At 52.9% G+C, this 26,297-nt stretch overlaps 12 protein-coding genes across 12 annotated transcripts; 2 read left to right on the top strand and 10 right to left on the bottom strand.

Annotated features, from left to right (window-relative positions):
- Positions 1-1,932: 1,932 nt before the first annotated feature.
- Positions 1,933-3,306, bottom strand: LBRM_21_0120 (conserved hypothetical protein; the record flags this gene model as incomplete). Its single annotated transcript, XM_001564673.1, has 1 exon — positions 1,933-3,306. One exon carries the CDS (start codon positions 3,304-3,306, stop codon positions 1,933-1,935), a length of 1,374 nt encoding a protein of 457 aa, XP_001564723.1.
- Positions 3,307-4,178: 872 nt separating this feature from the next.
- LBRM_21_0110 (conserved hypothetical protein) lies at positions 4,179-5,222 on the bottom strand (the record flags this gene model as incomplete). Its single annotated transcript, XM_001564672.1, has 1 exon — positions 4,179-5,222. The coding sequence occupies one exon, from the start codon at positions 5,220-5,222 to the stop codon at positions 4,179-4,181; it is 1,044 nt and encodes a 347-aa protein (XP_001564722.1).
- Positions 5,223-6,127: 905 nt separating this feature from the next.
- Positions 6,128-7,402, bottom strand: LBRM_21_0100 (conserved hypothetical protein; the record flags this gene model as incomplete). The annotated part of the gene is made up of 1 exon (XM_001564671.1): positions 6,128-7,402. The coding sequence occupies one exon, from the start codon at positions 7,400-7,402 to the stop codon at positions 6,128-6,130; it is 1,275 nt and encodes a 424-aa protein (XP_001564721.1).
- Positions 7,403-8,008: 606 nt separating this feature from the next.
- LBRM_21_0090 (conserved hypothetical protein) lies at positions 8,009-9,490 on the bottom strand (the record flags this gene model as incomplete). The annotated part of the gene is made up of 1 exon (XM_001564670.1): positions 8,009-9,490. The coding sequence occupies one exon, from the start codon at positions 9,488-9,490 to the stop codon at positions 8,009-8,011; it is 1,482 nt and encodes a 493-aa protein (XP_001564720.1).
- A 588-nt stretch (positions 9,491-10,078) lies between these two features.
- Positions 10,079-10,780, bottom strand: LBRM_21_0080 (putative syntaxin; the record flags this gene model as incomplete). The annotated part of the gene is made up of 1 exon (XM_001564669.1): positions 10,079-10,780. One exon carries the CDS (start codon positions 10,778-10,780, stop codon positions 10,079-10,081), a length of 702 nt encoding a protein of 233 aa, XP_001564719.1.
- A 1,224-nt stretch (positions 10,781-12,004) lies between these two features.
- On the bottom strand, positions 12,005-12,736 carry LBRM_21_0070 (conserved hypothetical protein; the record flags this gene model as incomplete). Its single annotated transcript, XM_001564668.1, has 1 exon — positions 12,005-12,736. One exon carries the CDS (start codon positions 12,734-12,736, stop codon positions 12,005-12,007), a length of 732 nt encoding a protein of 243 aa, XP_001564718.1.
- A 1,592-nt stretch (positions 12,737-14,328) lies between these two features.
- LBRM_21_0060 (conserved hypothetical protein) lies at positions 14,329-15,024 on the bottom strand (the record flags this gene model as incomplete). The annotated part of the gene is made up of 1 exon (XM_001564667.1): positions 14,329-15,024. The coding sequence occupies one exon, from the start codon at positions 15,022-15,024 to the stop codon at positions 14,329-14,331; it is 696 nt and encodes a 231-aa protein (XP_001564717.1).
- Positions 15,025-15,473: 449 nt separating this feature from the next.
- On the bottom strand, positions 15,474-16,241 carry LBRM_21_0050 (conserved hypothetical protein; the record flags this gene model as incomplete). The annotated part of the gene is made up of 1 exon (XM_001564666.1): positions 15,474-16,241. The coding sequence occupies one exon, from the start codon at positions 16,239-16,241 to the stop codon at positions 15,474-15,476; it is 768 nt and encodes a 255-aa protein (XP_001564716.1).
- Positions 16,242-16,676: 435 nt separating this feature from the next.
- On the bottom strand, positions 16,677-16,988 carry LBRM_21_0040 (putative ring-box protein 1; the record flags this gene model as incomplete). Its single annotated transcript, XM_001564665.1, has 1 exon — positions 16,677-16,988. One exon carries the CDS (start codon positions 16,986-16,988, stop codon positions 16,677-16,679), a length of 312 nt encoding a protein of 103 aa, XP_001564715.1.
- Positions 16,989-17,556: 568 nt separating this feature from the next.
- LBRM_21_0030 (conserved hypothetical protein) lies at positions 17,557-18,597 on the bottom strand (the record flags this gene model as incomplete). The annotated part of the gene is made up of 1 exon (XM_001562139.1): positions 17,557-18,597. One exon carries the CDS (start codon positions 18,595-18,597, stop codon positions 17,557-17,559), a length of 1,041 nt encoding a protein of 346 aa, XP_001562189.1.
- Positions 18,598-19,666: 1,069 nt separating this feature from the next.
- LBRM_21_0020 (histone H4) lies at positions 19,667-19,987 on the top strand (the record flags this gene model as incomplete). Its single annotated transcript, XM_001562134.1, has 1 exon — positions 19,667-19,987. One exon carries the CDS (start codon positions 19,667-19,669, stop codon positions 19,985-19,987), a length of 321 nt encoding a protein of 106 aa, XP_001562184.1.
- Positions 19,988-21,739: 1,752 nt separating this feature from the next.
- On the top strand, positions 21,740-24,112 carry SCG2 (phosphoglycan beta 1,3 galactosyltransferase 2; the record flags this gene model as incomplete). Its single annotated transcript, XM_003723116.1, has 1 exon — positions 21,740-24,112. The coding sequence occupies one exon, from the start codon at positions 21,740-21,742 to the stop codon at positions 24,110-24,112; it is 2,373 nt and encodes a 790-aa protein (XP_003723164.1).
- Between the last annotated feature and the right edge of the window lie 2,185 nt (positions 24,113-26,297).

Genomic DNA, 26,297 nt, shown 5'->3' with positions numbered 1-26,297 from the left:
TTCCCTTACAACCGTCCCTTCACTGCATTCCAAAGACTAGAGAAACCCACATGTGTGCAAAGTGTTGGCCGCCAAAGATAGAAAATGATGAAGGAGAATACGGTGAGGGGGGAAGGTAACTTAGGCCGGAGTAGAGAGTGATGAAAGAGTAGCAGCAACAGTAATGGCGACAGTGCAGCAACGGCGTATCAGACACACGTATGCATCGCATCACCGAAAGAGTGACGAAGGGGAGGGGACAGGACGACAGCAGAAGCCCCCGAATACCATTCAATGCAAATGCGCACTACACAGGGAACCTTTGCTCTCGAAAGGCGTAGTCAAGGAGCCAATGAAGCGAGGGCCCGACAGTTTGTACAAAGAGGAGTCGTGTCAGCCCGTGAAACCCACGTACCGTCTTCTGCGCACCGCGTACTGTTTCGCTCCATTCGAGAATGGGGAGGGAAGAGGGAACATTCATTGATCGGAGAGTAACAGACCCAAAGGCGCGCAGAGATAATAGCAACAAAGTGAGAGCGACCCCCCCCCCCCCACACACACACGCTATCACACGTTTGCATATCAGCCCGGCACAGGGTGCACAGAAGGCGTGTGTAGAGGTACCAGAACGCATAGAGGCCCCGCGCCACATATCATACTGGATTCGTACAAATGTCCACATAGTCTCTGCTTGCTCATTTCCTTTTTTTCTACTCCGCTACCCACACCTACACCCACCCACCCGCCCACACACACACACACACACAACTGTGGCGCTGAGGTCTCCTCTTCCTAATCGATGACCCCAACCAAGTAAAACAGAGCGAAGACACATACACTTGACGAATGGGCGTGCAAATTGAAATAAAAAAACACGAACGGCATGCAAAGGCGCCGCAACCACAGCACACGTAGACTCATTCACTTGAATATCAGTGGCAAACGTGCCGGTGGTTTCTCATCTCTGTCTCCTGAGGTTGAAGTCAACGGTAAAGGTAACAACATACTCGGTGTGTAAGCGTCTTCTCTTCAACCACCGCTTTGCAGACATATCGAGCAGCACGAAAGCTGCCCACTGAGAGGGCAAATTCTATGTGCCACGGGAAGAGGGAGGGTAGCAGGAGGATCAAGCACGTACCTCAAAAAGGCGTGCGGCACAACAAAGAAGCCAGTGCCCTATACGTGCACCTCTTAGCCATGGATGCTCAACACACAACAACACATCATACAGGGTGACAGGAACGAACAGGCGCGAGGAGCAGTCCAGTCACGTGAGCCTTCAAGAGCAGAACAGAAGCGGCGAGGAGGTCTGTAAAGGGAAAGACACAGCAGAAAAATGAGAAAACACACTCGCTCACTACTGCATGCGTGTGTTTGTGCTTTGGAGGGGGTCATTTTTTGGCTCTTTTGCGTAGTACACGCACACGCACTCACACAAGCACAAATGCCTTGTCTTGGCATGTAATTTGAAGAGAGCGGAGTTCGCTGGCCGGTAGAGACAGCAGATTAGAGAGTGATACGGCACACCCACACACGTATACACACAAAATCACGAAAGCAGCAAAAAAAAAAAACACGAAAAGAGTCATCGGCCCACTGTGGTGTGCGCGAGTGTGTGGGAGGCGAATGTGGATGAATGTGTCGCCTTTCCATTTATCTCATCATCTTCGAGAACACACGGTACGGCTACACGGGCAACCGCATGCAAAGCATGTCTGCACACACGCGCTCCCGTTGCGCAAATTAGCACAGACACACACACACACACACACACACGCAGGCATACACTTCTCGTATCACCTAGAAACCAATGTATTTTTCGAAAAGGATAAGTCTGCAATGACACCAATATATCCCCCAAGATTGAAGAGAGAAAAGCCAAGAAATCGAGAAGTGAAACCAATAACGAGAGCGGAGGACCAATCAACAGCTCCTTCCTCCTCTTCATCTCTTCTAATCCTCCCCCTCGGCGTTCTGGAGCAAGTAGGCGTGGTAGGAACGATTGTAGCGCTGCTTCACGGCGGCCGACAGCGCCACGGCGACTGTCATGCCAAACGAGTACGCCACGGTCATTGACTGGCCGGTGAAGAAGCGGGAGACTACCTGGTAAAACACGAGGGCCCCAACGTTCTCCATGACGGAGATGCAAATGCCGCTAACGCCCTCTTCCACCGGGAACGAAATCTCCGCCACCAGCTCGTAGAAGAGTGGAGCCGCAGCACCGTTCCAGAAGCCGCAAAGTGCGGTGGAAAAGACGATGAACGACTGACCCAGGTTCCACAGAGAGTAGCTCCTGTCGTTCGGCGTGCAGGCTATGAAGATAAGGTTGCATACCATGTTCATGGTGATGCAGAAGAAGATGACGTACTTCATCTGACGTGGGAAATAGAGGTCCACCACGTAGGAGGAGGCGATACCGCCTACCACGTAGGAGATCATGCCGAAGAAGCTCATGATGCCGATGAACTCCTCCGAGTAAAACTTGGAATAGGTATCGGCGAAGAGCGATATCCACGCGGAGAAGCCACCGCTCAGCCACACGTACACAACAAGCAGGCACACGCACGACGGAATGGACCAGAGCGAGCGCAGCTGCGTAACCAGCGACAAGTGCTCTTTGGAGTGGGCCACAACATCCCCCTCACTCTTTGAATTTGATGTGGCGCTGAGCTGCAGTATTGTCTGCATCTTCCCCTCCGTGTCCACCTCTGTTGGCTCCGGTTCCTGCGGCATGAGCATCCAGGCAAGACTTAGACTAATTACCGCCATAAACAGCTCGTACACGGTCACCGCAGAAAACGACAGTTTCTTTGTTAGCGTGGGGACGAAGATGTAACACAGCGAGTTACCCACACTGTTGAACAGTACTGCGGCCGCGGTGGCACGGGTGCGCTCCTCCGGCTCGAACCACGTGGCCGAAAGCGCCGAAACAGCGCCGGTGGCGACAGGAGAGCCGACGCCACTGAAGATCTGGCCAATATTGAGCATGACCAGACCAAAAGTGGATTTGTGCGCAAAGGCGCCAATGAGCTTGAAAGTAGCACCCACGATCTCAGCAGAGGCGCCGATACGCACAGCGAGACGAAGCCCGTCATATCTCGTCACCAACTTCATAATAGGAATGAACATACAGAGGAAGACCAGTGGCTGCCACGAGGACAGCAGCTGCAGCGTTCGGCTAGTCATTCCATGCACGTTTGTCTTGAGCCAATCAGCGACGGGCTCGAACATGAGCCAGGCAAAGCCATTATTTACGGTGAAAATGATGAAGATGAGTAACACCTGGTACTTCTTTTCGATGAGAGAAAAAAGGTCGGTAATCATCATTTTGTCAGGATGTGTTCGGTGAAGCTTCTTGTTATACTTTTGGGGCTATGCCGCTGGTTACACGGTAGCCCGTGTGCGACTCTGATGGTGGTAGTAAGAGTCTTCGCGTGTGTGTGTGTGTGCCTGTACTGAGTCGCTTCAGAGAGTGGGAAATACGAGGAAAAAGACGCACACCAGCTGCTGCAGCAGTGAGGAGAGCGAGCGATACTTGTGATATGTTGTGATTGTATGCATGCCGTGTGCTTCGTGGTGACACACCGACACACACACACACACACACACACACACACACAAAGCGAATGGGAGAAAGAGAGCGCACGGCCGATGAAAATAACGCGAATCCAAGCGATGCAGAGCAATGAAGGGGAGGGTGTAAAAGAGATGACGCACTGCCAAAGAAATGATGCCCACAGTGGAGCTGTAGAGCCATGCTCGAGCTCACCCACAGTCTGGAAAACATCCGCACGACACAATAATGATCCACATGGCAGACTGTGAGTGCCATCAAGATCAAAGAGAAAATGGGGACATTTTTGCACACAGAGAGAGCGGCAGAGTGAAAGAAGAGATGCGCAGTGCCAACTTACACACGTGTGCTGATGTAGCGGTGAGCGGTTATCGCAACAGGACAGGGACGAGAAAAAACATCCACCCTGAGAGAACCATTTTTGATAGAGCTGGCAAGCGGAGGTTAGGGAGGCGGAGTCTTGTGTGCGCGGAGGGGCCGAAAATGCCCTCCGCACCTGCCGTGTTTAGACTCGGACTCGCAGTGTTTGCGACCGAAAGCTGCGTGCCTTACCTCCACGGCGACAGCGCAAAATTCTGCAGCCGCACGAGGAGGAAAAGGGGAGTGCAGCAGCCCTAGTCGTTCTTCACAGTGTTAAGGTGCGCTGGTGTGCTGGTGCCGCGCGTGCTACTTGCAAGGCGCGCTTCAACAGCCTTGCAAGTGGGCCCGACACTAAGCGAAGCAGAACTGCCAGGAGGAGGAGGAGGGCGCCGATGCGGATGGCATCCCGCCTCCAGTTTGCCATTCCGGAGGACGATGAGGTGACTGCGCCTCCTCGACTCATCCCGAGAGAGGTGCCCCGCTGCGTCTCTTGCTGCTTGTACGGGGCCAGTACAGCGGACGTCGTCGAGACAGGGGCGGCAGAGGCAAAGGGTGCAGCCGCTACGCTCTCTACCTCGCGGTGCCGCGCTGCGTCTTGCCAGCACGTGACTTCGTACTTCTTGAGTTCTTCTCGAGTGACAGGGGTCAGTATAGAATCCAGCGCCTGCGTGTTGTACGCTGCGAAGACGTGCTTGTTGTGCCCGGACAGAGCAGCGCACTCAATCTGGAGAAGCACGGCCGCACGAAAATGGAAGTGAAAGGGTTTGTGTGTCGAGAGTAGCTCCCGAAAGCGCCGTCGGAAGGGATCTGCCTGTTCTTCTGCTAGAGTCACCCAGTCAATAATGAAGGCTACCAGGTACTCATCTGCAGCGGAGGGGTCTAGTCTCCGCAGACAATGTCCACCGCTGAGAGCGATTTCTACAGGCAACACACCATCAAATGCTTCACGGATGTGCGTGAGGAAGGTGCTCACCCTTTCATGGGGTGCCGCGCCTGTGCCGTAGAGCTTTGCCAGCAAAGGCATGCCTTTGAACTGCGTGACCGTCCTGATCGGATTGAATAGTCGAAGGCAGCGGGAGGTGGCGCCAATACATTTCGTTGCGGACTCCATCACCCCTGTCCACGGTGAGAAGCCTTCGTTGGTCGGACCTGCAATCTCGTCGTGCTTTCTCGCCGCTGCGGAGAAGGCAAGAAAGGTGCTCAGATCGTCCTCCAGTGACTGGTGCGCCGCGTACACGAGGCGGAGTCGGCCCTCGTGTGGCTCGCTACTGCAGCCACCGGTGTTCTGAGTCGCTGTACTTGCAGCCATCCGCCACTGCTGGCACGCGAGAGAGAGAGAGAGAGACGGACTTAAAGTAGCGTAGAACTGCTCCATGATGAGCATTGTTGAAGGCCGAAGCAAAATTGCAACAAAACGCAGAGGGGGAGGGGGAGAGGTTAGTGACAAGAAGGAAAATGAGGAGAGAGCATTGTAAGTGATTGCGTTGAAAAAGCACAGGTGTGCGCATATGCCCGCATGCAGGATGGGCTTAAAGCCCTGCGGAAAGGCACCATAGTGCTATGGAGACAGGCCCCTTTCCTTCCTTTCAGGGTGGATTGCTGGCGTTGGTCTGGCCATGTGTCGACGCTGCGTGAAGGGGATAAATGGGGATGGCATAACTGGCACCAACACACGACCATCCGCAGCTGCAAAGCTCGTTGGGTGTATTCTGGATACATTGAAAGGTCGTGTGCGAGCTCGGTATTGTTAACACTTGTGACAGCGACGGGGCTCAAAGGGGGGATAGCAAACTTTGCAACTTTGAGGGAGTTGAGAGAGAAGCTTGACTCGCTATCGACAAGCGCAAAAGGTACGACGAAGGAGACGCAAAAAAAAAACAAAGCACAAACAAAGACACATAGGCACTTTAGCAAGAATTATAGCCTCTACGGAGCAACACGGAAGGCGAGCTCAACAATAGCCAAAAGGCGTGCGGAGCTGCGACAGTAAAGGAGAGATCCGCATGTGTAGCGAAAAGCAAACGCCGCAGAGACTCTGATATGTGAGAGGAGGGGAGAGGAAAGGAGTCATCCATGCGTGTCCCAGCGACCCTTTACCCTCGCCTTCCTCCACTTTCTGATTATGAAAGTCGGCTCCACCACACACAAAAAAAACGGAACAAGACGAATTTAAAGAAGGCCCGCTCGAGGCTGTTTGCTCCACTGCACGTCTCACTACTGCACAGTGAGCACACCAACGTAGCGCAGTCGAAGTGAAGGAATTACGAATTCACCCCTGACGACGGGACGAAGTGCGATGACGCAGCCGTCATCTAATGTGATTATTATGTCCCCGTTGTCCTCCGCCACAAACGCGGTGATATGGCCCTCAGGGAGGCAAAAGCGATGCTCCACCGAGAGCTGAACCTCTCTATTCATCTTCCCATCTTCTAAGTTCCACACCCCAATCGTCCCGTCATCACTGGAGGTGAAAAAGGAGCCCTTCCCGTAGATGTTGGCGGCCACCATTCGCACGCAGGAGACGGTGGCGTCGTGGCCTTTGTACAGAGCCACGCGCTTTCCGGTTCGCACATCCCACTCTGCCACGTATGATCCACAGCTGTTCACGCCGTTGTGACCAGTGAGCAGCATGTACGGGTTTTCAGGTATCGTTTCACAGCACACCGGATAGTAGTCCATTCCCTCGATTGTTTTGGAGAGGCACAAGTCGCTGTGCGATCCCTGTGTGCGCACATCCCACAGGCGAATCACCAAGTCTTCACCTCCCTGCGCGACGCAATTCATGGACGACATGAAGCGGACAAAGTGCACAAGGTTGAGCTTAACATCCCCACAAAACAGCTCCTCAGCTCTGTTGACGTCCCACAAGCGCACAGTATTATCTCTGCTTCCCGACACGAGGAGGTTGCCGCCAGGGTTCGTGTCGATGCTGGTTACATTCATCGTGTGTCCGCGCAGCTCCGCGAGGGAGCCGTTCGAGGTGAAATCCCACACCTTCACAGTCCTGTCACGACTGGCCGTGGCAAACAGCCCCGACGGGGTCGGTGTCGTAATGCAGTTGATGTCGCCTCCGTGAGCATGCACCCAGCGCCGCATCACGTGGCCCGTCTCGTAGTTAAGCAACGCCACACTCCTGTCCTCACCGGCCAGCAGAACATGCCGCGGCTGCTGCACTTGGGCACACGACGCCACTGCAAGCGCTGCCTTCCCGCGGGCAAACACAGAAGTGAACTGACGGAAATCTTCATGGCGCAACTCCGAGGTGACAACAGAGACGACAGGTTTCATCATATGCTGGAGCGCCTCAATGTTCTTTACCACAGAAGTTGTTTCATGCCCAGCTATCACCTCTTCTTTTGTTAGAGAAGACTGCGCATCCTTCGACTTGATCTGCTGTTTCGTCTTGTATTGCTTCAAGTCCTCATCGCGATACTGGCTATTGTTGCGGTTGTCCACCACTTCGCTAGTCTTGGCACACGTGTTTCCCATCTTTTGATGTTCTGAATAAGAAATGAAGTTAATCACGCACAAGCAACGCGGGGCTTCTTTTGGTGTGCAGGTGACCGAAGACAAGCGTCTGCTCTTGTAAAACGGATGCCGTTTGCGCGAGTGACGGTCTTGAAGCAACCAACACTCACCGGCCCCCGTTCTCCAGAGTCCCTGAGTCTGACTGCGAAAGTAGGAGCCGTTGTCGTTACTTTTGCTGCACCAACAAGATTAGTTTTCGGGGAGGAGGCAGACTCGTGTGTTGTATATGCAGGTGTACGTAGTAGTGTGCGACGTGCAAAGGATTCTCAGACCCACCATAGCGAGGAGAGAGGGGAGAGGGCAGATAAGTGTGCGGAAGTCGTTTGATGTAATATGTGGCAGCTGCAGTTGCACCGCCTACTTTCTTCGAGCATGAGTGAAGGGGGGCAGAGGAAGGGAGAAAACTGAAGGTCAGAAGGGTGCTGAACTACAGCGTAGCATCTCGCTGCCTCTTCCCACTCCTCGTTTTAACGAGGTAGACATGGAAACTACACCTTTCTATGATCCACTTTTCCACTTTTGCACATTTGTGTACCTCTCTATCGTCTGTGGAAGTAACAGCGTTGCTTACATCGGAAAGACAGTCACCAGCATAGGCACACGCATATCCCTTAGAATTGTGTGCGCTTCGGCGTCTCCTCCGACTCGCGACACTACCTTGTTGCGTCCACATGTGAGAATGTCACCACCTCCCACTGCCAGCAACCCAACAGGTGCCGCTCCACGCGGGGTGCTCCAGCAATCCAAATCGCGAGAGACGCTCGTACCAACGATACTCCCTCGACTGGCGACGTAACTGCCGCTGCCATCAGCGCTGCGAGCAACAGCGCAGAGAAGCCGACCATGGCTCCGGGATTGGGAGAAGGGTATGTAGGAAACAGAGGATGCAGTGGATATAACAAAAACGTGATTATCCTCGCGCCGCGTGCACACACACAGCAGGGCAGAGTAGTCGCAGGGAAGCACCTCAGCGCCGCAGCCAGCCACGAAGAAAAAACGGTAGAAGACATCAGCACCGTATCGCAGTGCACCGGCTTCGAATTGCATCAACGCCGCTGCTGACTCTCCCTTGCTGGCTGAGGTATCGCGCTTATACCCGCTGACGTAATCATACGCCGAGGCGGACCGAGGGGGAGAGGTGCTGACCTCTGTGTTTATCAGCCCCAGTGAAGACGCCAAGTTTCCCTGTGGGAAGTCTGGAAGCTCGCAGTGACGCAACGCAGCGGTGGTGTCGAAGTCACGAATACGCCCAAGGCAATGACGCACCTCCACAAACGAGACAGCGCCATCAAACGAGAGATGCAGCTTTCTGTTTTCAGCCACGGCGGCGCCGCGCGCGCCGCCACCCATGGAGTAGGCGTGCAGCATGCAGATTTGTGTGGCACACACTAACGCTACGCGTGCTTTTCCCAGTGCAACCAGTCCATATCCAGCGCACTGCACAGTCACACACACTACTCGTAGGTCGTCACTCACGAGAATGCGGTTGGTGTCCAAGACGCAAATGTGTCGGAGGTGCGCCTTCTCACCAAAGTCGCTCATCAAGTAATCCGTCGCCGTCGTGAAAGTCACACCCTTGTCACCTGAGACTGCGAGGAAACCGCTGTGACCGCATAGGGCGACAATGTCCCCGTAGCCATCTGCACAGCACACAACAGACGAGGCACCATCGCCACTGACGACATCATCGGTGGCCACCGTGGATTTGAGCAGGCTCGTCACATCGTCGAGGAGATCCTGCGCGCCGGCTGCGTCAGCTTTACGAGGTTCGCTGGACCTGGAGAAACACAGGCGCCAGGTGAGTCCACAGTCAGCGCTTCGGAGCAGCTTGTCGTTGCTCGACAGCGCAAACAGAAATCGAGGCACCGGCCCCGGGCACGCACAGAGCGCAACGTCACAAATGGCCTTCAGAGATAGTGACTGTGGGTTGCTGGTGCAATGGTTGTCTTCGCTGCTGGCGATCAGGCAGTGCAGGAGAAGGAGCACTCGTTCGTATGCTTGTGGCGAGAGACGTCGCACCAGGCCAGCAAGCTCTGTTGTCACACTCATCAGCTTCCCTCTGTTGCCGATCTCGCACGTTATTGCCAGCGAGGTCTATGCCCTGCGCCAACATCCATCCCCTCTCCCACACACAATACCAAGGACGTGTTGGGAAGACAGGAATGAGGAGTCCGAGAGAGAAGGCAAAGGAGGAGTACGGGTGGAGGAAAGGGGATGGGGTAGAGAAGCCTAAGTGTACAGGAGAAGATCTGCATACGAAGGATGTGTTTTGCAGGCATACAACGACGTGTCAGCGCTGCGCAGCCAATGGAGCGAGGGGAAGCTGGAGAGGGTCACTATTGACGTGCGATGGAGAGGAGAGAGTGTGAAAGGCAGGCGATGAAGGTTGAAACGCAGTACGCGCTACACAACAGAGGTAAATGCAGAAATAGCATACAGTCAACAAACAAACCGAGAGCGAGCAGCAACAACTAAGAGAAAGGATAAAAACCCAAGAAGAGAAGCATTAAGAAGACAAGACAGATGGTGGAGCATACACTCAATTGGCCACCTCCATCTCAATCCTCCGTTGCACCTGCATTTTCTGTGCGGGCAAATAGTGACAGCGAACTTTGCTGTCGAAGCCTTCATGCTGAACTACCTAAGGCCAAAGAATGCGAGTAAGACAAGAATGAAAAGCAGTATTGCAATGACGCCCACCTTTCCCTTGTTCGACATACTGGCAAGAAGCTTATCGACCTTCGCATTTGCAGCGCGCAGGCGCACCTGGACGCTTGAGATGTCGCGATCAACGTTGTCGAGCATGATCTCCTGCGTGTCCAGCTCTTCGTGAATGTGAAAGCCTGTTTCACGTAATTCGCGCAGTCCGAGGGTGAGTCGATCCAGCACCTCATCCTGGACCTTTTCCTCTTCACGCTGAGCAAATGTCTGCGCGGATATAAACTCGTCCGGTGCGCCGCCGTAGGTTTCGCCGGGGCCAGCTACAGACGCTTCTGCCACTCGCTGCCTCTGTGCGGCAGATGCCACAATTTTTTCATAGAAGATGCGAGCTTCCGCTACATCGCTTTCGAGACTACGTACAATAGTCTGTCGCTCCATAATTTCGTTAGCAGAAAACACTTTGCCCTGCACCCTTCCACCGCGCTCGTCGACAACACGGAGCATTTCTTTCAGGAACTGCAGCAGTTCCTCCGCACTCTCCTTGGTGTCGCGGAGCTCTGTCGCACTTGATGGAGAGATTACGCCCTTCTGCGTCACCTGCTGCTCAATGAACTTTGCTCGCACAACAAGCTCACGCAGCTCTTTTACAGAGTCATTGAACGGGTCGTTGGTAATCATTTTTCGTTTGCGTATTGAGGCTCGGCTGGGCTGTGATAGCTGGCATTACCATGAAGTACGCCCTGACATAACAGCGGTACAAATCTCCCTAACACGTAGAGGGATGGAGGAGTCGGAGAAAGAAGAATGTGTCGAACAAAGAATGCTAGTAATAATTTTCCATCATTCAATAGCGTGGGTGAGCACTCCTTGAGAGCACCCCCAGTATCTATGCCCCGTGCGTTAGAAGTTCTGGTGGAGTAGAAAGGGACCTCGCACGGATCCCCTCCTCACGTTTAGGTCGCACAAGGCTGGTGCTTCTTTGCTGGCATTAATAATCGCCCGCAAGGAGACGTAACCAGAGAGCGCGTACAGGAAATTTAACAGTTATCATGCTCGTGTTAGTGTTGCGGCAGGACACCAGCTTCTGTGAGAATGCTCATGATGGGAATGCGGGGCGCTGCAAAAGAGACAGCCGCGAGAAAAAGGGGCGGTACGTATGCCGCGCTTGTCTCAGTAGACGCATAGTTGCAGCGTGGCTCGTACGCTGTTTCACACAAGACGGCTATTGAGCACTGACACCCCTAAAATACAAGCGATGCTACTGCTTCTTGTCACGCTCTCGACAGAGAGATCCTAAATCGAATAAAACGAGTGGTGGGGTAATATGGAAGAAGCAATAACACAGGAGTGATGAGAAACCAAAACAGAAAGAAATTCTTCCTTTCAACGTGTCCCTTCTGCCGCTTCCATTATGCCGGTTGCCACCCGATGCGTCCCTCGCGGTGACACAGGCGCCCCACACCAGTGGGCAGCGAGGGCTGGGTGAGATACGTTCGGGTCACGCTGACACTCCGCCCATCGTATGAATGACACAAACATGTGCATTGCTGTGGATCACTCCGATGCAACGTCACCCACAATAGGGCTGTAGGCATCAGTAGCGGTAAATTGCTCTGACTTCCCCTGCGATCACCAGAAGTGGCTCGGCATTGGCAGGGGATGAGGTGTGCTTGGCGTCCCTACAGAATGGAGGGGGGGGGGGAGCTGGACCATGATGCCATACACTGAGGTATTCTCTGGCATCAGGGAAAGGAAAGGGGGAGTGAAGCAAAAGAAAAGAACGTTCATCAGGAAATTCACGTTCAGAAGTAGTGCTCCTTGAAAGTAGTACGAAACAAAGACGCTCCTGTCTTCGGACAGAATTGTCATATATCCCCCCACCGATGGAGGCCAGGAGCTTTATTAGTTGTCGTTTTCGTACTCTGCATGCATTCCAAGGCTCAGCACTTGCATCGCACTCTCTGACGATCTTTTCAGTCCGTTGAATTCACTGGAGATCTCCTCCATGAAATTCGACGTGCACTTCATGAATGCGTTGAGAGCTTTTGTGCATGCGGTCGCACGGACTTGTGTGAGTTGGTCGTGGGTGTCTTTAAATTTCTGATCAGCAGCCTCAAAGCACATCGCCAGCTCATCCCGCTTCGCAACCTCGGCGCAGTAGGATTTCGACGCCAGTGCGTCCTTTGACTTGCGCTGGTAAACTGACTCTTTTTTGCTGATATCTTCGCGGTACGCATCATACTTGTGCATGACCTTGTTGCGCTCGGTCTCCAGCTTGGCGCACTCATCATACATGGCCTTCAGCTCGTCAACAGCAGAGAGGACAGTCGAGTCCATTGCAGCGTTAAACCCTGAAAGAAGCGCTCCTTCGATGCGATCCATAGACGCTGTCAGAGCCAATGTACAATCCTTAGTGCAATTTGGGATGTTTGGGTCGTTAGAGAGCGTGTCAAATACCTTGCAGACTTTGCCGAGCGACTCTACAACATGGTTAACAGACGCTTTTGCTTTCGCCATGGCACTTCTGTAGCTGCGAAGAGCAGGACCCAGCTCTTTCATTCCACGTTTACGGCGGTCGTACTCCTCGTCCTGTGTAGCCGGCGCCGTTTTCAGCACCGTTTTGATTTTCAGCATTGCTTCTTCTTGGAGGTTCCGTTTTTGTGTCGAACTTGATGGACTTCTCTCGTTTTTTTTTGTATTCTAACTGCCCAACAGGCTGCAGAAGTATGACGAAACGGTGTGAGAGGTCTGATAAGAGTGGAGAGCTGCGGTAGGCCCTGTCGTGTCGCAGTCAGCTACTTTGCTTTCAGAGGTACACAGCGAAATGATCGCCGATTCACACTTAAGAGGACGTAGAGAAGCCTTTTCCCCCGGTGTCATGCCACAAGCATAAAAGCTGCACTCCCCTTCCGAAGCCAATAGCGGAGCCTGCGAGGAGACTCCCTGCACGAAAGCTGTTGAGAAACAACTACAACTGTGAACTTGTAACGGTCCGCAAGTTTTGGACAGTGCGATATTCGTGTAAGGAGTAACTCTTGTAGACTCGGTACCTTTGAACCCAATATACGTTTTGGATTCGTTCGCGCGGAGTTTCACTGTTTTTACTTACCACCACGGAGGCAAAACAGCATGCAAGAATGGAAGAGGAGAAAAACAATGAGTAGGCCACTCCTTCAGATAACCAGCCCAATCAAGGTTTCGTCAGAAGGGGAGAAAAAGAGAGGCAAATAGGGAGAGTGAGCGAGGGTTGATGATGAGGGGTTTTTCGTCAATCGCGCCCATTCTGCCATAGAGCATTAGTCGATCTCCACTCCTCCTCCAGGCTGTCACAGGCCCATCGCGTGGTGAGCAGCAGCACCAGACACACGCGTTACAGCAATGCGCCGCCTCGTTCATCTCAGCACCGCATCTGCCACAAACTCCACTTATCCCCGTTTCGCAGGCCGCCTCACAGCTGCTCCCATCATGCCAGTCGCCACGTGGTGCGTCTCTCGGCGTGGCTCAGGCGCCCCACACCAGTGGGCAGCGAAGGCCGGGTGAGATACGTTCGGGTCACGCGGACACTCTGCCCGTCCTATGGATGGTACAGACGCGCTTGCCGTTGCAGGTCGGTCCGATACAATGCCACCCAGGCCCTGACCGCCGGCATCAGTAGCGATATATCGCTCTGACCTCCCCCCGTCGTGGGTGCTTGACCCTGCCACTACCACCAGAGGTACCTGGGCATTGGCAGAGGATAGGGGGGCTGCTCGAATTCTCCACACAGAGTGAGAGGTGCTGGACCTTGATGCCACGCACTGGGGTGTTCTTCGGCATCAGGGAAGTAAGCGACTCGAAGGAGAAGAGTCTCAGATGATTTCATCTAAGAAAAGAGTAGCAGGTGCTACTGGAGTCCAACAAAGCCGCGTTTCCTTTCTAGATGGGTTTTTAGAACGTAGATCTGCACTACACGGATTGCTCGTGGTCTTACCACCTAGATGGCTCACTCAAAACAACGGAGTAGAGGAAGATAGAAAAGCTAAATGCTCATTCAGAAGAACACAAGCGCAAGTCGATCAATGAGACATTGTGCCAGATGAATCTCGAAACCAACCAACGGTTATGTTTCCCCATCGATACGCATCACGTTGCAAGAAAAAAAAAGACGGTAAAGCTAAAAGCGAATAAGACAAATAATAAGAGCCACGTGGGAAAGATGCTTCGTGTTTCCATGGAAAAGAAAAACACTAGACCTCAACCACATCTATCTTTCTCTTCGTCGCGTCTATTCCTTTCTCCACAGAAGTCATCAGCTGTGAGAAGCTTTGCAAATAAACTGCCATGGCACCCTTGTAGCTGGAAGCCTTCATCGCAGACAGCTCCATATACTTCACCTTGAACTCTTTGTCGGCTTTCTCAAACTCAGCCTTGAGGCTGTCGCGCCTGGCAACTTCTCCTTCGTAAACCTTCGATTCAGAAAGACTTTTGCCCCTCCTTCTGTATACAGTTTCTTTCTTGCTCACAGCATCGCGGTACGTGTCATACTCGCTCCTTATCTTGTTGCGCCTTGCCTCCAGAGCCTTGCAAGTTGTTACAAGCCTCCTAATCTCAGGTATGCTTTCATCGTCGTCAAGCGCCTTCTTGTAGTCTACAAGAAGCTCGGTCTGCGCCGTTCTCGCCAGCTTGGTATAGTGTGCTGCAAGGCTCTTCATGGACTCAGGAATGCCATTTCCAGCTGTCATTGTATCAAAGACCTTCGACATACCCTCCATCGCCATCACAAGGTTGTGGCAAGCTGACTTCATGTGCTCAATTTCAGACAGGTACTCGGAAAGAGTATGGCTGATAGTCTTCACATTGACAGACATTTCGTCGTAATCATAGTCTATTGTCTTGGGTGCGACACCCAGGGCGGCTCTGGTGTCCAGCATAAACTTCTTCATTGGCGTTATGTACTACGGACCAGTAGGATAGAGTCAAAAACCTCTGTAGCACTTGAGAGGGAGATTTTAGAGAGGTGGTCTTGTAGTATTGTTGTATTCCTCTTCTACTTTTCGTGCGCGAAACATTATGAATACGAGAGCAACAAGGTGGGTGAGAGGGGTAGTGTAGGTCACATTAATACAAAGGGCTCAGAAATTATGGCAACCCCTGTTCACCAGGACAGGGAAAGAATAAGAGAGCGATTTACTGTGCAGTATTTACCGACGACAGCGTAAAGCACTCAAAAAAAAAAAAAACTAGGAGACACACAGTGTTCTCAAAATCTCCCTTTAAGGTATTACCGTGACACCTTCGAGTATTTCTGTCAACTTCCACGTGCTGAAGTAAAGACTGCTAAGCACAATGTGAGAGATCGATAAAGCAAATGAGTAATTCGAGACAACACGCACTAGAGTTTCTCTAGATTTGGTAACAGGATATTGGATATGTTAATCCACGCGTCTCGCTCCGCTTTGTCTACAGCACGTGCCTTCCATTCGACATATTCAGCGAGTGTGTCATCTATCCCAAATGCGCCAACAAGATTGGCAATACTATCGACAAGTTCAGGTTTTACAGTGTGAACTGGTGTGTGACCGAACCAGGTTCTAGAAGAGCTGCCAAAGCAATCTGTTGTGCTAAAAAAAGCCGCCTCAATATGTGCAATGTCATCTAATGGTGAACGATAAAGCCTGCGTCCAATAGCAACCTCTGCCAAATGCGACTGGTTCATGTGCGGACCCTGGTAAGTAAATTGCCTAGATGCGAGTTCCGGCCCCTCCAGCACCGAGGTACCCACCGGTGAAAAGATTGCACCATTGATAACCAAGAGCCCACCGCGTGTGGCACAAGAAAGACCCAAGACAAGCGGGAAGCCACGGCAGATGTTGCTAAGCTCGCATTCAAATTCAATAGATCCAAGCACGTTCACTTTCCCGCGCCTACGAACTGCTCTGCTCCTACCATCACGCTTGTAAAATGGCGAAGACAGCGTGCATTGTACCAGGAGTTTCGAGTGATTCATCGATACACCAAAGAGTGAAAACTGGCGCGTTCCGAGGACATGGCTAAGCTTCAAGTTGTGCGGTGGCATGCGCGAAGATGACGCAACAGAGTTTACCAAGAAAGGGCCAGTGCTACCACATAGTCGGCGTACAGTGCACCTAAAAAGGGACATCGTGTTCTTTCACAATTGGAAACACTAGTGAAAGACTCCACCACGACAAACAAAAATTAGCGAGAAAAAAAGCATAAGTGACATCGACAGATTCGTTGAAAACATGATTCTTTCCATGGAGCTATTCATCCTGCCTTTATGGGTTGAAACAACAACTACCCTGTACGACTGTTTCAACAGAAGAAAATCATCCTGAGGAAAGCACGCTCATATTAGAGCGACGCCTTGTGATCCATTGTTTCTACTGCTCCAACTACTGAATCAACAATAAGAGAGTGTTAGCTTTTTTTCCCACAAGCAAAGCGGCATGCTTTACAGAAAACACATCAAAAAAAACAAAGACAAAAGAGTGAAGGGATATATTTCAGCATCACCTCCTCAGCAAGAAGTGCGCCACGCTTGTCATCCTAATAGCACTACGCAAATACCACTAAATCACGCTCCGTATCGAAGGTATACCCACTCTTTATTATCTAAAGGGCACACATTCCGCGTTTTTAGCCATCGAGAAATGCAGTGCATGTGAAAAGCGTGATTGCAAGCGCCCCACGCTACGGTGCAGTCCTTCGGTGCGCACGATGGATTTGACTGACACTCGATGCACAGATCCATAATGTGGTTTCTACAGATAGCGCAGGTGTCCACCTGAATATCCCAGGACCAAAGCGCAACAGCGTTCCATTTTTTTAGCTGAAAGCGACTTCCTTGGCCGCTGTCCGCTGCGTTCGATGTGCACATCTCGTCCATTGTCTGCATTTAATTATCCAACGCCTACTTCCTTATCTGTATGTGTCCCTTTTAACTGCTGTTTTTCTCTGTTACACAGAGAGACAAAGGCCCCGAAAATGACAGTTGAGTCACAAAGGGTACAGCAGAAAAACCGAGAATTGGGAGCAGAGAGCTCACTTATGGACCAACAGGCATCCACAGCCACATCCACACATAAAAACATTCGAAGGGTGGTAATAGAGAGAAGTAGAGAAACTTACACTACAGAATTCACTATAATCATTGTGTCCTTAACTTTATTTCGCCTTCTAGTAATAAGACGACAACATCAGTGGTGGAAATAAGATGGCGCATGTAAAGCCAGAAAAGTGCCTCACAAGCGCCCCCCTAGCGTCCCTTCTTAACGAAAAGAAGACAGGCAAAATCTACATTTTTTTCGCTGAGATTGGTCTCCCCAGTAAGAGTTTCTGCTGCAAACAAAAAAAAATCTGGACGCGAATTTGCATACATCTACGCCTTGACTAATTATTCGTTAGACGCTCATTATTACTAGTCACCACATCATTTTTTAACAGCATTCCACAGCTTAGCTGCTCGACGCAAACTTGAATGTTCCGTTGATGAAAATCTTATCCATTCTCTTCCCATTTTTTCGGTTCACAATGCGATTGCAGTGGTACATTAGCCTTGATGGCGCATCGTCCACCGTGACAAAGCCACAAGAAGCAAACAACTTCGTTACAAACTCTCTGTGAAAGAAAGCCTGCGTTGTACAGTCGCCTTTCACAAAGGCGATCTCTTCAAGCCTGTTGTCCACTTTTGACAAAAACCGGAAAAAGTTGTGATCAGGTAGCGCATAATCTCTGAAAAGCAGAATACCATCCGGCTTCAAAACCCTCTTCAGCTGTTTAATAGCTGAGACCATCTTCTCAACTGTCGGCAGCGCAGAGAGCACAAAAATTAAAAAGATTGCATCGAACTTCTGGTCCCGAAGTGATTTATCTGCACCAGCAAGGGCGTCTACTACAAGGTTAACACCATCATCAGTCCGTGGTCGCTTCATAGTTGGTACCATAGTGTCCACGTCTGCCACATAGGCAGCGGAGCCAATTGCCAAGGTGAAAAGTTTAAGTTGATCTCGTTGAAGATAATCCTTTGCGATCCCATGGCTCTTGAAGTGCGAGAGCGCGGATGGTGAGATATCGAAGCCTACAAAATTAACATTTGGGTTTGTGCACTCACTCATTATAGGAAGCAGGGTGCTTCCAGTTCCGCACCCACACTCTAAAAGCCAAACAGGTTGGTCTTGCCGGCTCAGCACAGTGCGCAGTAGCGGGAATGCGTGTAAAATGTAGTTCTTGAGAGGAAAATGATACTTAGATGCGGAGAAATGAGTCTCCCAAGGCTTTACAGGTACCTCCTCCAGCGAGCTCGACGATCCGACACGGCTTAACTCTGCAAGACATTTGCTCATATACTTCTCTACAAGACTTCGCTCAGCGTTGGTCAGCTCTGCTACCTTTTCGTCCCACTCAAAATCGTTCGCATGCAGTTTAACATCTTTGGAGTATCTAAGCGTACCACCATTACGAGTTTTAGTCGCAAGTGTGCACGTTTTGTCTTCCATATGGATCCCAATGGCAAAAAGCGTTGGTAAAAACGGTTCCTTACAGTGAAGAGAAAAAACTCATAGCTCCTTTCCCTCGTGGAATCAGTGAAGAGCACGGGAAAGGTGCAGTGAGTGAGGAAATGAGGCATCAACACGAAGGTCATTCGGTAATGAGGAGAGGAACATCATGTCGATCCTTCAACGTCAGGCACCACGTTGCAGCTTCACAGTTGTTTTTTGTCAGGAAAACCACAATGTGAGGTGAGTCCTTTATCATTCACAGTCAGTAACACTTCCTGCAAACGTTCATAGAATGGTAAAAATAGTTTTCACTTTTCTCCAGAGTTTTTTTTACGCCATCATATCCTAAAAATGCAGCAACCTTCCTCGTCTATAGCTCGGCAGTTCACAAAAAGCAAACCTCTGCCTAGCAGCAAAAAAAAAACACCCAATGCAAAGGGGGGGATACGTTCCCGAGGTGTGTGCCCGACAATTCTCCTTGTTGACGCTCCCTCGCCTCTCGGTTATTCCACTTTAAGCTCGTTGGCGTGCCGCTTCTCAAAAGCAGGGTGGCGGGCCACGTGCGTGTGGGGAGGGGGGGGATTCCCGCCACCGCAAACGCAGCCCACACGCAAAGACGATGACAACGCAAGTGCTGCTTGCATGATCGTGAGGCTTTCGTGCTGCAAAAAGGCCCTTTGTCCCGGCCATCGGTGAATGGAAAAAAGCCATTTTTATTCACTACACCTTCAGTGCCATTGCTAAATCTTTATTTCCATCGTCATCATGCTTTCTATGGAAATGAAGCACCCAGCTGTCACGCATGCCTTCCCATCCTCCGAATATATTAGTCTTTCCCAAACTAATGCCGTAACACGCCCTGTTTTCTCATCACCATCGTTCCCCAGAACAAACGCCACTCGCAGAAGGACAGCCTTGCCACCAAAACCCCCCGACTCTCTTCGCCCCCCTTTCTCATCAGCCGTTGGAAAGGCCATGCCCCGCTGACGCCAAGGGCAGCCAGAAGCGCCAGAAGAAGGTGCTGCGCGACAACATCCGTGGCATCACGCGCGGCTGCGTCCGCCACATGGCGCGCCGCGGTGGCGTGAAGCGCATCTCGGGCGACCTCTACGAGGAGGTGCGCCGCGTGCTGAAGGCCTACGTGGAGGACATTGTGCGCTGCAGCACGGCCTACACCGAGTACGCGCGCAAGAAGACTGACGGCGGTCGATGTCGTGAATGCGCTGCGCAAGCGCGGCCACATCCTGTACGGCTACGCGTAAATCAATCGTGCCTTGACCTTTCGCACACTCATAGATATGCTTTCTTTCTTCGCGCAGTCGTTTATTTGTCTTTTGGTTTTCGACTTCCCCTCCCCCACTATGGCTCTTCTTCTCTCTCGTGCTGACAATCTCCCCCTCACTGCTGGCTGGAGGCAGGAGAAAAAGAGGACACTACACGAATCCCACCACACACCTAGAGAGAAGCTGTAGGCTGCCGTATTGGAGGCACCCTTTTGGCGTCCATGTCTAGGGAGGTTCGGTGCAGCTGCGCCCTCCCCCCTCCTCCCCAAGCCCGCAGTCACCAAAAGTGACCACGCAGGCTGTTGTGCTGCCTCCTCGATCTTGTTTCTTTCCCCACCGCTTGCTCACTCATCCGCTATGCCACAGCTCCATGCGCCTCCTTTCGCCCTTTGCGTTTCTTTTCGTCTCCTCACTTTTACTCTTCACCCGTGACACGCGGGCCCACAGACCAAGGCACCCCAATACGGAGGACACGCAGGATGCCGCGCTACCGGCTTGCGCGCATCTGGTGCTCACCTTTTCGAGGCAGGTGGCGGCCGGCAGTGGTCCCACTTCGCCGACATTAGCGCCGATGAGAAGGATAGCGCAATCATTCGAATAGCGACACGTATGAGGCGAAAAAAACGCAAGGTCTGGCAGCAGGTCACCTTTGACTCTCTCTCACGCTTCTCCAGTCTCATGCGCCTGTGGCGCTTCCTCCTCTATTTCTCAGCGTATGCTCCTTCCTGCTGCGTCCTGACTCGCATCTGCATGTGTAAGCGCTGATTGTGACGCATATGAAATCCAGCATTCTTTGCCTTACCCCTTTCCGTTTCGGGCGTCTGTGTCCGCTGAGGAAGGGCCCAATCGCACATTTGCTGTAGGTCTGCTTGATTGGTCTTTGTGCTTCTTTGCCCTTTGGCCTATGCCACCGGCGACTTTGTTTCGCGGTGGTGTAGAGCGTGTCGCGAAGCGGCTCTTTTTCACTGCTTCGTGCTGTCCGCCCACCGCACACCACGCACTCTTTCTTCGCGCCAAAGGTTAGACCGTCAGGCTGTCGGTTCGCTTTCCCCACCTACCGGAATGCAGCTGTTCAGGGGTTTCACCATCTTTCCTTGCACCTCTACTATTTTTCCCCTCTTTGGTGTATGTGTTTTTGCATCTCTGCTGCTGCTCGCGTAGTGGGCATCGCCAGGGCTGCTGCGTCCCCCGCTTGCGTACACGCAGACCCTCCTCCTCCTGCTAGACGATGGAAGGCTTTCCATCGAATGGCGACGAATATCAACGAAGCGAGCAAACAGAGCGCGTGCCGCCCGCACCCTCGTGAAGGCAAGGCTTGACTGTTTCCGTCGCAAAGACACGGGACTTAGGCGCGTTTTCTACGGCAACCGCCCACCCAGCCAATGAAGCGAGCTATCGTTCCGTTCTCACAGCGTCTCTCCGATGTGGTTCGCTGCAGTGGCGCCTTCCGCTGTCACGTCGACTCGTCCGATTTGCGAGTCCTTCCACTGTTTTCATGTTTTCCCCTTCCCCTCCTCCACACCACCCGCTCTGACCTGCCTTTCCGCATACTCCGGCCATTTTCAATTAGACACTCACACGTGCTGGCGGAAAGTGGCCCATCTGCTGGCTGGCGCGCCCTTGGCCATTGCACTGACACGCTCCCTACTCTTCCCCACCGTTGCTTTGTGTTACCTCGCACTTTCCTTGGCCTTGCCCTTTCTCTTTGCGTGGCTGCCAGTACGCTCGTCGCACTACTCTCCGGCGCATCTCAGGCACCATCCCCGCCCTTCATCTCAACGTGAGCCAACCGCGTTACCACGAGAAACGAGCGAGACATTATAAGGAAGGCTGTGCCTGTCGAGCCCTCAAACGCCATGCACCGCCACGCTTCTCTCGTCTCTCAGAACAGTTCTGTGCTGAACTGCCCTGCGAACAGCCGCAGCTGCAATCGCACACGCAGCAGGGCGGAGCCGGATCAAACTCGGTTGCTGGGCGGTAGGGAGAGGGACGCAGCTTCACTTGAGAAAGACGATGGCTTGCCGGATGAGGCAGCACTAAGCCTCCCGTTTCGTTTTTGCAGACATCTTCGGGGATTTGTTGTCCAGGCTGTGCATTCACGCACTCGGCGCCGTCGCCTGGTTGCACTAATCATCCTACCTGTCCTCATGGTTACACTTTACTACATTGGCTCATGTGCAACTGCTAGCCACCCAAGACAGAACCACAGCTCGATAGAATTACAGAGGAAACTGGCGACTGTCTCAGATCGTGATACGTTTTCTGTGCTGGTGCAGCACGAAAGTGCATTGCAACGTCTAGCATCAGCACAGCATGCTCTTGATGCCGCTGCTGCTGACGGTAAGGTGCGTCTGAGGAGTGATCAGCTGCCGTCGTGGACACTACGCGTGATCGGCAAGAACTGCATGATGTGCTTCGACAGGGTGACGTACGGTGCGGCGGTCGCAGGGGGGTACGGGGAAATGGCCGGCGGTAGACCAGATCAGGAGGCCAAAGGACTTCCTGTGTTCGCGACGACATCTGCGCCGCTGGGCCTCATGGGGCCGATGCTGTTTGCGATGGCGAGCGTGACGGACGACGTGGACGTCGCCGCGGAACTGCCGCTGTGGCCATGGGTGAGCCGGTCGTACGCGCAGCAGTGCCACCTCGCCAACGCGTCGCTGCGGAAGAGCAAGAGTACGCAGCCGCAGCACTTGGTGGTGATGGGCATACCGTCAACAGACCAGCCAATGCGCTATCCGCTGCGGGATGCACAGCGCGCGACGTGGCTGACGTACCGCGAGGTTGCGCGCGCCGAGAATAACTTCACTGGCGCGCTGCTACAGCTGTACGTGTTCGCTGCTGCGGAGCGTCGTTCTGACGACTCGCCGCGCGACACCGTGGACACGGCGCAGCTCGCTCCAACCGTGAACGAGTATGCCGCAGCGAGCTTACAGCGGCTGGCGTTGGAGGGCGGCGACGCCGCCAATGCACCCAGCCACGTGCAGCGCCGCGTGGTGTTGCGTGATGGATGGCGCGACGTCTCCAAAGCCGATGGCGCCGTGTGGGGGTCGCCTTGCATCGGTGTAAAGGCCTCCGTGGTGAGTCCAGAGGGATTTGTGGGCGAGGCTTCGTCACTTACGAAGCTCTCCTCTGCGCTGTCGCTGCCGGCGACACCCGCCTTCACTTCGGCGGCGCGGTACATGTGCCACGTATCCACTGCGCTGTGGCAGGAGGCGCTGCACCATCGCAACTCGCTGTGGCTCGATTTGTTGACGGACCGCCATCCGACTACAAACAAGATGGGCATGTCTAACTCGTGGGGTGTTCCGACGGAAGTCGGGATGAGCCAAAAGGTCGTGATATGGCTAAACTACGCGTACACTGCCTTCCCAGACGTGCCGTACTTGATGAAGGGCGATGACGACATGTACCTGAAGGTACCGCAGTACCTCAGCGACCTACGCTACATGCAACGGGGTGGGTGGGGGAGACCGCGTAACTTGACAGCGACCATTCCGCATGACGACGTTATACCGGCGACGCTGGGCATCGATGACACGAAGGATTGCCTGTATCGAGTGTGGCGGCTGTACTACGGTGACATCATATATGGCAACGGGGTGGGCTACATTCTGGACCGACGCCTCGTACAAGCTGCGCTGAACCCATTTGATAGCAGCAATGCTCTTCTGCTCAAGCTGTTGACCGAGCCGTACAATTCCAGCCTGTACAACGAATACCTCAGCTTGATCATGCAGTATGAAGATGTGCTTGTGGGGAAACAGGTGAAAGACCACCTCGGGGGTGTGAGGCAGTTGTGCCCGGGGCGGCGCGTGTGCTACATGGCGGACAGGGGGTCCCGGGCACACCAGATTCTGCGACCAGTAGCTTCCAGACTCACATGGAACTCGGTGATGACGCACTTTGGAATGCCAGCGATACCCTACTATGTCCACTACTTCCACAAGAACGAGCTCAAGGTGACAGAGGAGGCTAAGCGCCTGATTGAGCGGGGGTTAGATGTGAATGCAATTGAGGCGAATGCTACAAAGAATATGGAAGAGTGGGTGGCGTCCCAGGTACCGAAGACACTGGTGGGCCTGGGAAGCGTACTCGATCTGAGCTGGGTACGCGGCAAGCCACGCACCACGTACGTTGTGGCCGAGGAGGACGACGTCGCGGTGTATGATGTTCGGTACAAACACGCCAAAGCGCACATTGCCAAGTGTATCTGGGTGTCGGGCTAGTCGTAGCCATTTCTTCTTTACTAATGCATCAGCTCGACCTGTGCTTCTTGCGCCCTTTCTTCTCATCTTGAAGTCGTGCCGAGGTGATGCGACGATTTGAAGGGGACGCGAGCGTGAGTGCGGCGAGGTGATATTATCTTATTGACTTTTACTGAGACGTTCTTTAACAGCACCAAAGTGGGTTGGCTGTAATTCTATTGCTGTTACCCCTATCTTTATTCTTTTCTTCATTTTGTGCGCAGAAGCTCGACTGGCGACTTGAAGTCTTGTTGTTCGTTAGCAAGAGGCTCACGATTGCTGGGCTCATGCTGTACTACGAGCAGTACCTTCTCTCTTTTTTATTTTCCTTCCCCTCTTTCCTTTCTGATGCCGCAAGGCTCGTTATTTCTTGTACTATTTCTGTGCTCGTTGCCTTCCCCACACGCGTACTCATCTCTACCTCCAGGCGATCCTCCACCCATGTGCGCTCACTTCCACTGAGTGACAAGAAACCAGTTGTAAGACGTAGACCTTCCGATTGGGCGGGTCGCCTGGAGAGAGTGTGTGGGCTCTTTTATGGTGCGCTTGCTTCATGTGAAACCAATGCTCGGTGTATCGGTCTTTTCTCGCTTCTGCGGCTTCTCTTGTTTCTCATCATGAGGCCCTTCATGAGTAGAGCAAGCCCAAAGGGAGTTTTCCGCTTGCGCCATGCGTGCGAGCGCATTTCTTATTTTTTTTTTTTTGCTTACCCATCGTAGAGCCTTACTTTTTCTTTGTCCCCATTGGCTCTCCCCTTTTCCTTTTCACTGCACTTCTGCAGTATTCGATTTTTTCCTTCTCGCCCACTTGAACGCATGTAGACGTATTTTTCGATTGGGTTCTTTTCTTTGGTAGTTGTGTGCGCTCACCGTAGTAGTAACCATATGTGACCTTACCGATGAGTTTACTGGGCAGCGAGGCCTTGTGAGGGGAGAATGGGAGCCACAATGCGAAGCGGCACTCCTGAACACCCAAGCGGATGGCGAGCATCACCTTTCTGTAACTTTCTCCGGTGCGGTGTTGCAAAGCTCTGTCTGACGTGTGTAAGGATGAGTTAGCCTTCAAGGGTAGCCCGCGAGCCTGCACAAAAGCTCATGTAGTGCTGTCCCACCTGTGATGCGTCCGAGCAACTGCCGTGGTTCAGCTGACGGATTCGCCGTCAATACCACGTTGCCCTCCCCTTCCTCATCCCTCTACTCTCCTCACATCGTTTCGGCTGCCATTACGTGCGCCCATTTTACGACACAGCATAGCGAAAGAGCGGCCAAACGTCCAGAGACCTACCCTGAAGCGTCCTGCAGAACACTACCTCCTGCCAAGGACTGTTCACCGAAGGCGCCAGCTCCCGCCCTTGGAACTGCTCTTGCCCGCCTTACCCCCCCTTCGCACTGCGGAGGCACACGTGAGTGGGGTCTGTGCGTGCGACGAATCATGTAAACCTCTCGGGGAGTAATGTCGTACAACGAAGCTTCGTGAAGACCACGCCGTGGCGTAGGTGATGGCGGCAGCGGGTCGGCGGCAGAGCGCGAATGTGTGTGTGTAGGGGGCTCGCACGCGAATGGCTGACGGTAAAGCTCGCGCTTCGCTCATTTGCACCTTCCGTCTCTTGACAAGCTCGACGCTATCTCAGTCGTGAAGGGTAGTCGATCTGTGGGGCTGTAGCACTGAGGTGCTGGGGAAAACGCTGCCCACCAAGTGTTCTGCACGAAAAGTGCCGTGTGGTGTGCAGTCCATGTGATGCAGCGAAGAGCCATTTGCGCTCTCTCATGAAGGACGTGCGAGGCTTGCAGTAGCGGAAAGGGGAGTCGCTTCCAGAGAAGACACTCACTGCAGCAGGTGGCGCAGACTGTGCCAACAGCGGCCGATAAAGCAGTCTGCGGGGCACCTGCAGCGCAAGGGGCACAAAGTGACTCTGACAAGGAGAGGAAGGCCTGGGCACATCCTTCGGATGTGTGATGCACACCCGACTTCCCAAGTGAAAACCCATGACTAGGGAAATCGAGAGAGCTTGGGAGTATGGATGCGATATTCTGCAATGGCCGCGTGTAGGACGACAGCCTGCCAGAGGAGCTCTCGTGCAGCCCCCAGCGTCCATGCTGTCCCTATCGAGCCGGCGCCGCAAACGGGCTCTCTGGCCGAGGACCTGAAAAACAACGTGCCCATTGGC

Source organism: Leishmania braziliensis, chromosome 21 (assembly GCF_000002845.2).
Source record: "Leishmania braziliensis MHOM/BR/75/M2904 complete genome, chromosome 21".
NCBI lineage: Eukaryota > Euglenozoa > Kinetoplastea > Trypanosomatida > Trypanosomatidae > Leishmania > Leishmania braziliensis.
The sequence above is the reverse complement of the archived record's forward strand: the minus strand, read 5'-3'. Positions and strand labels throughout refer to the sequence as shown.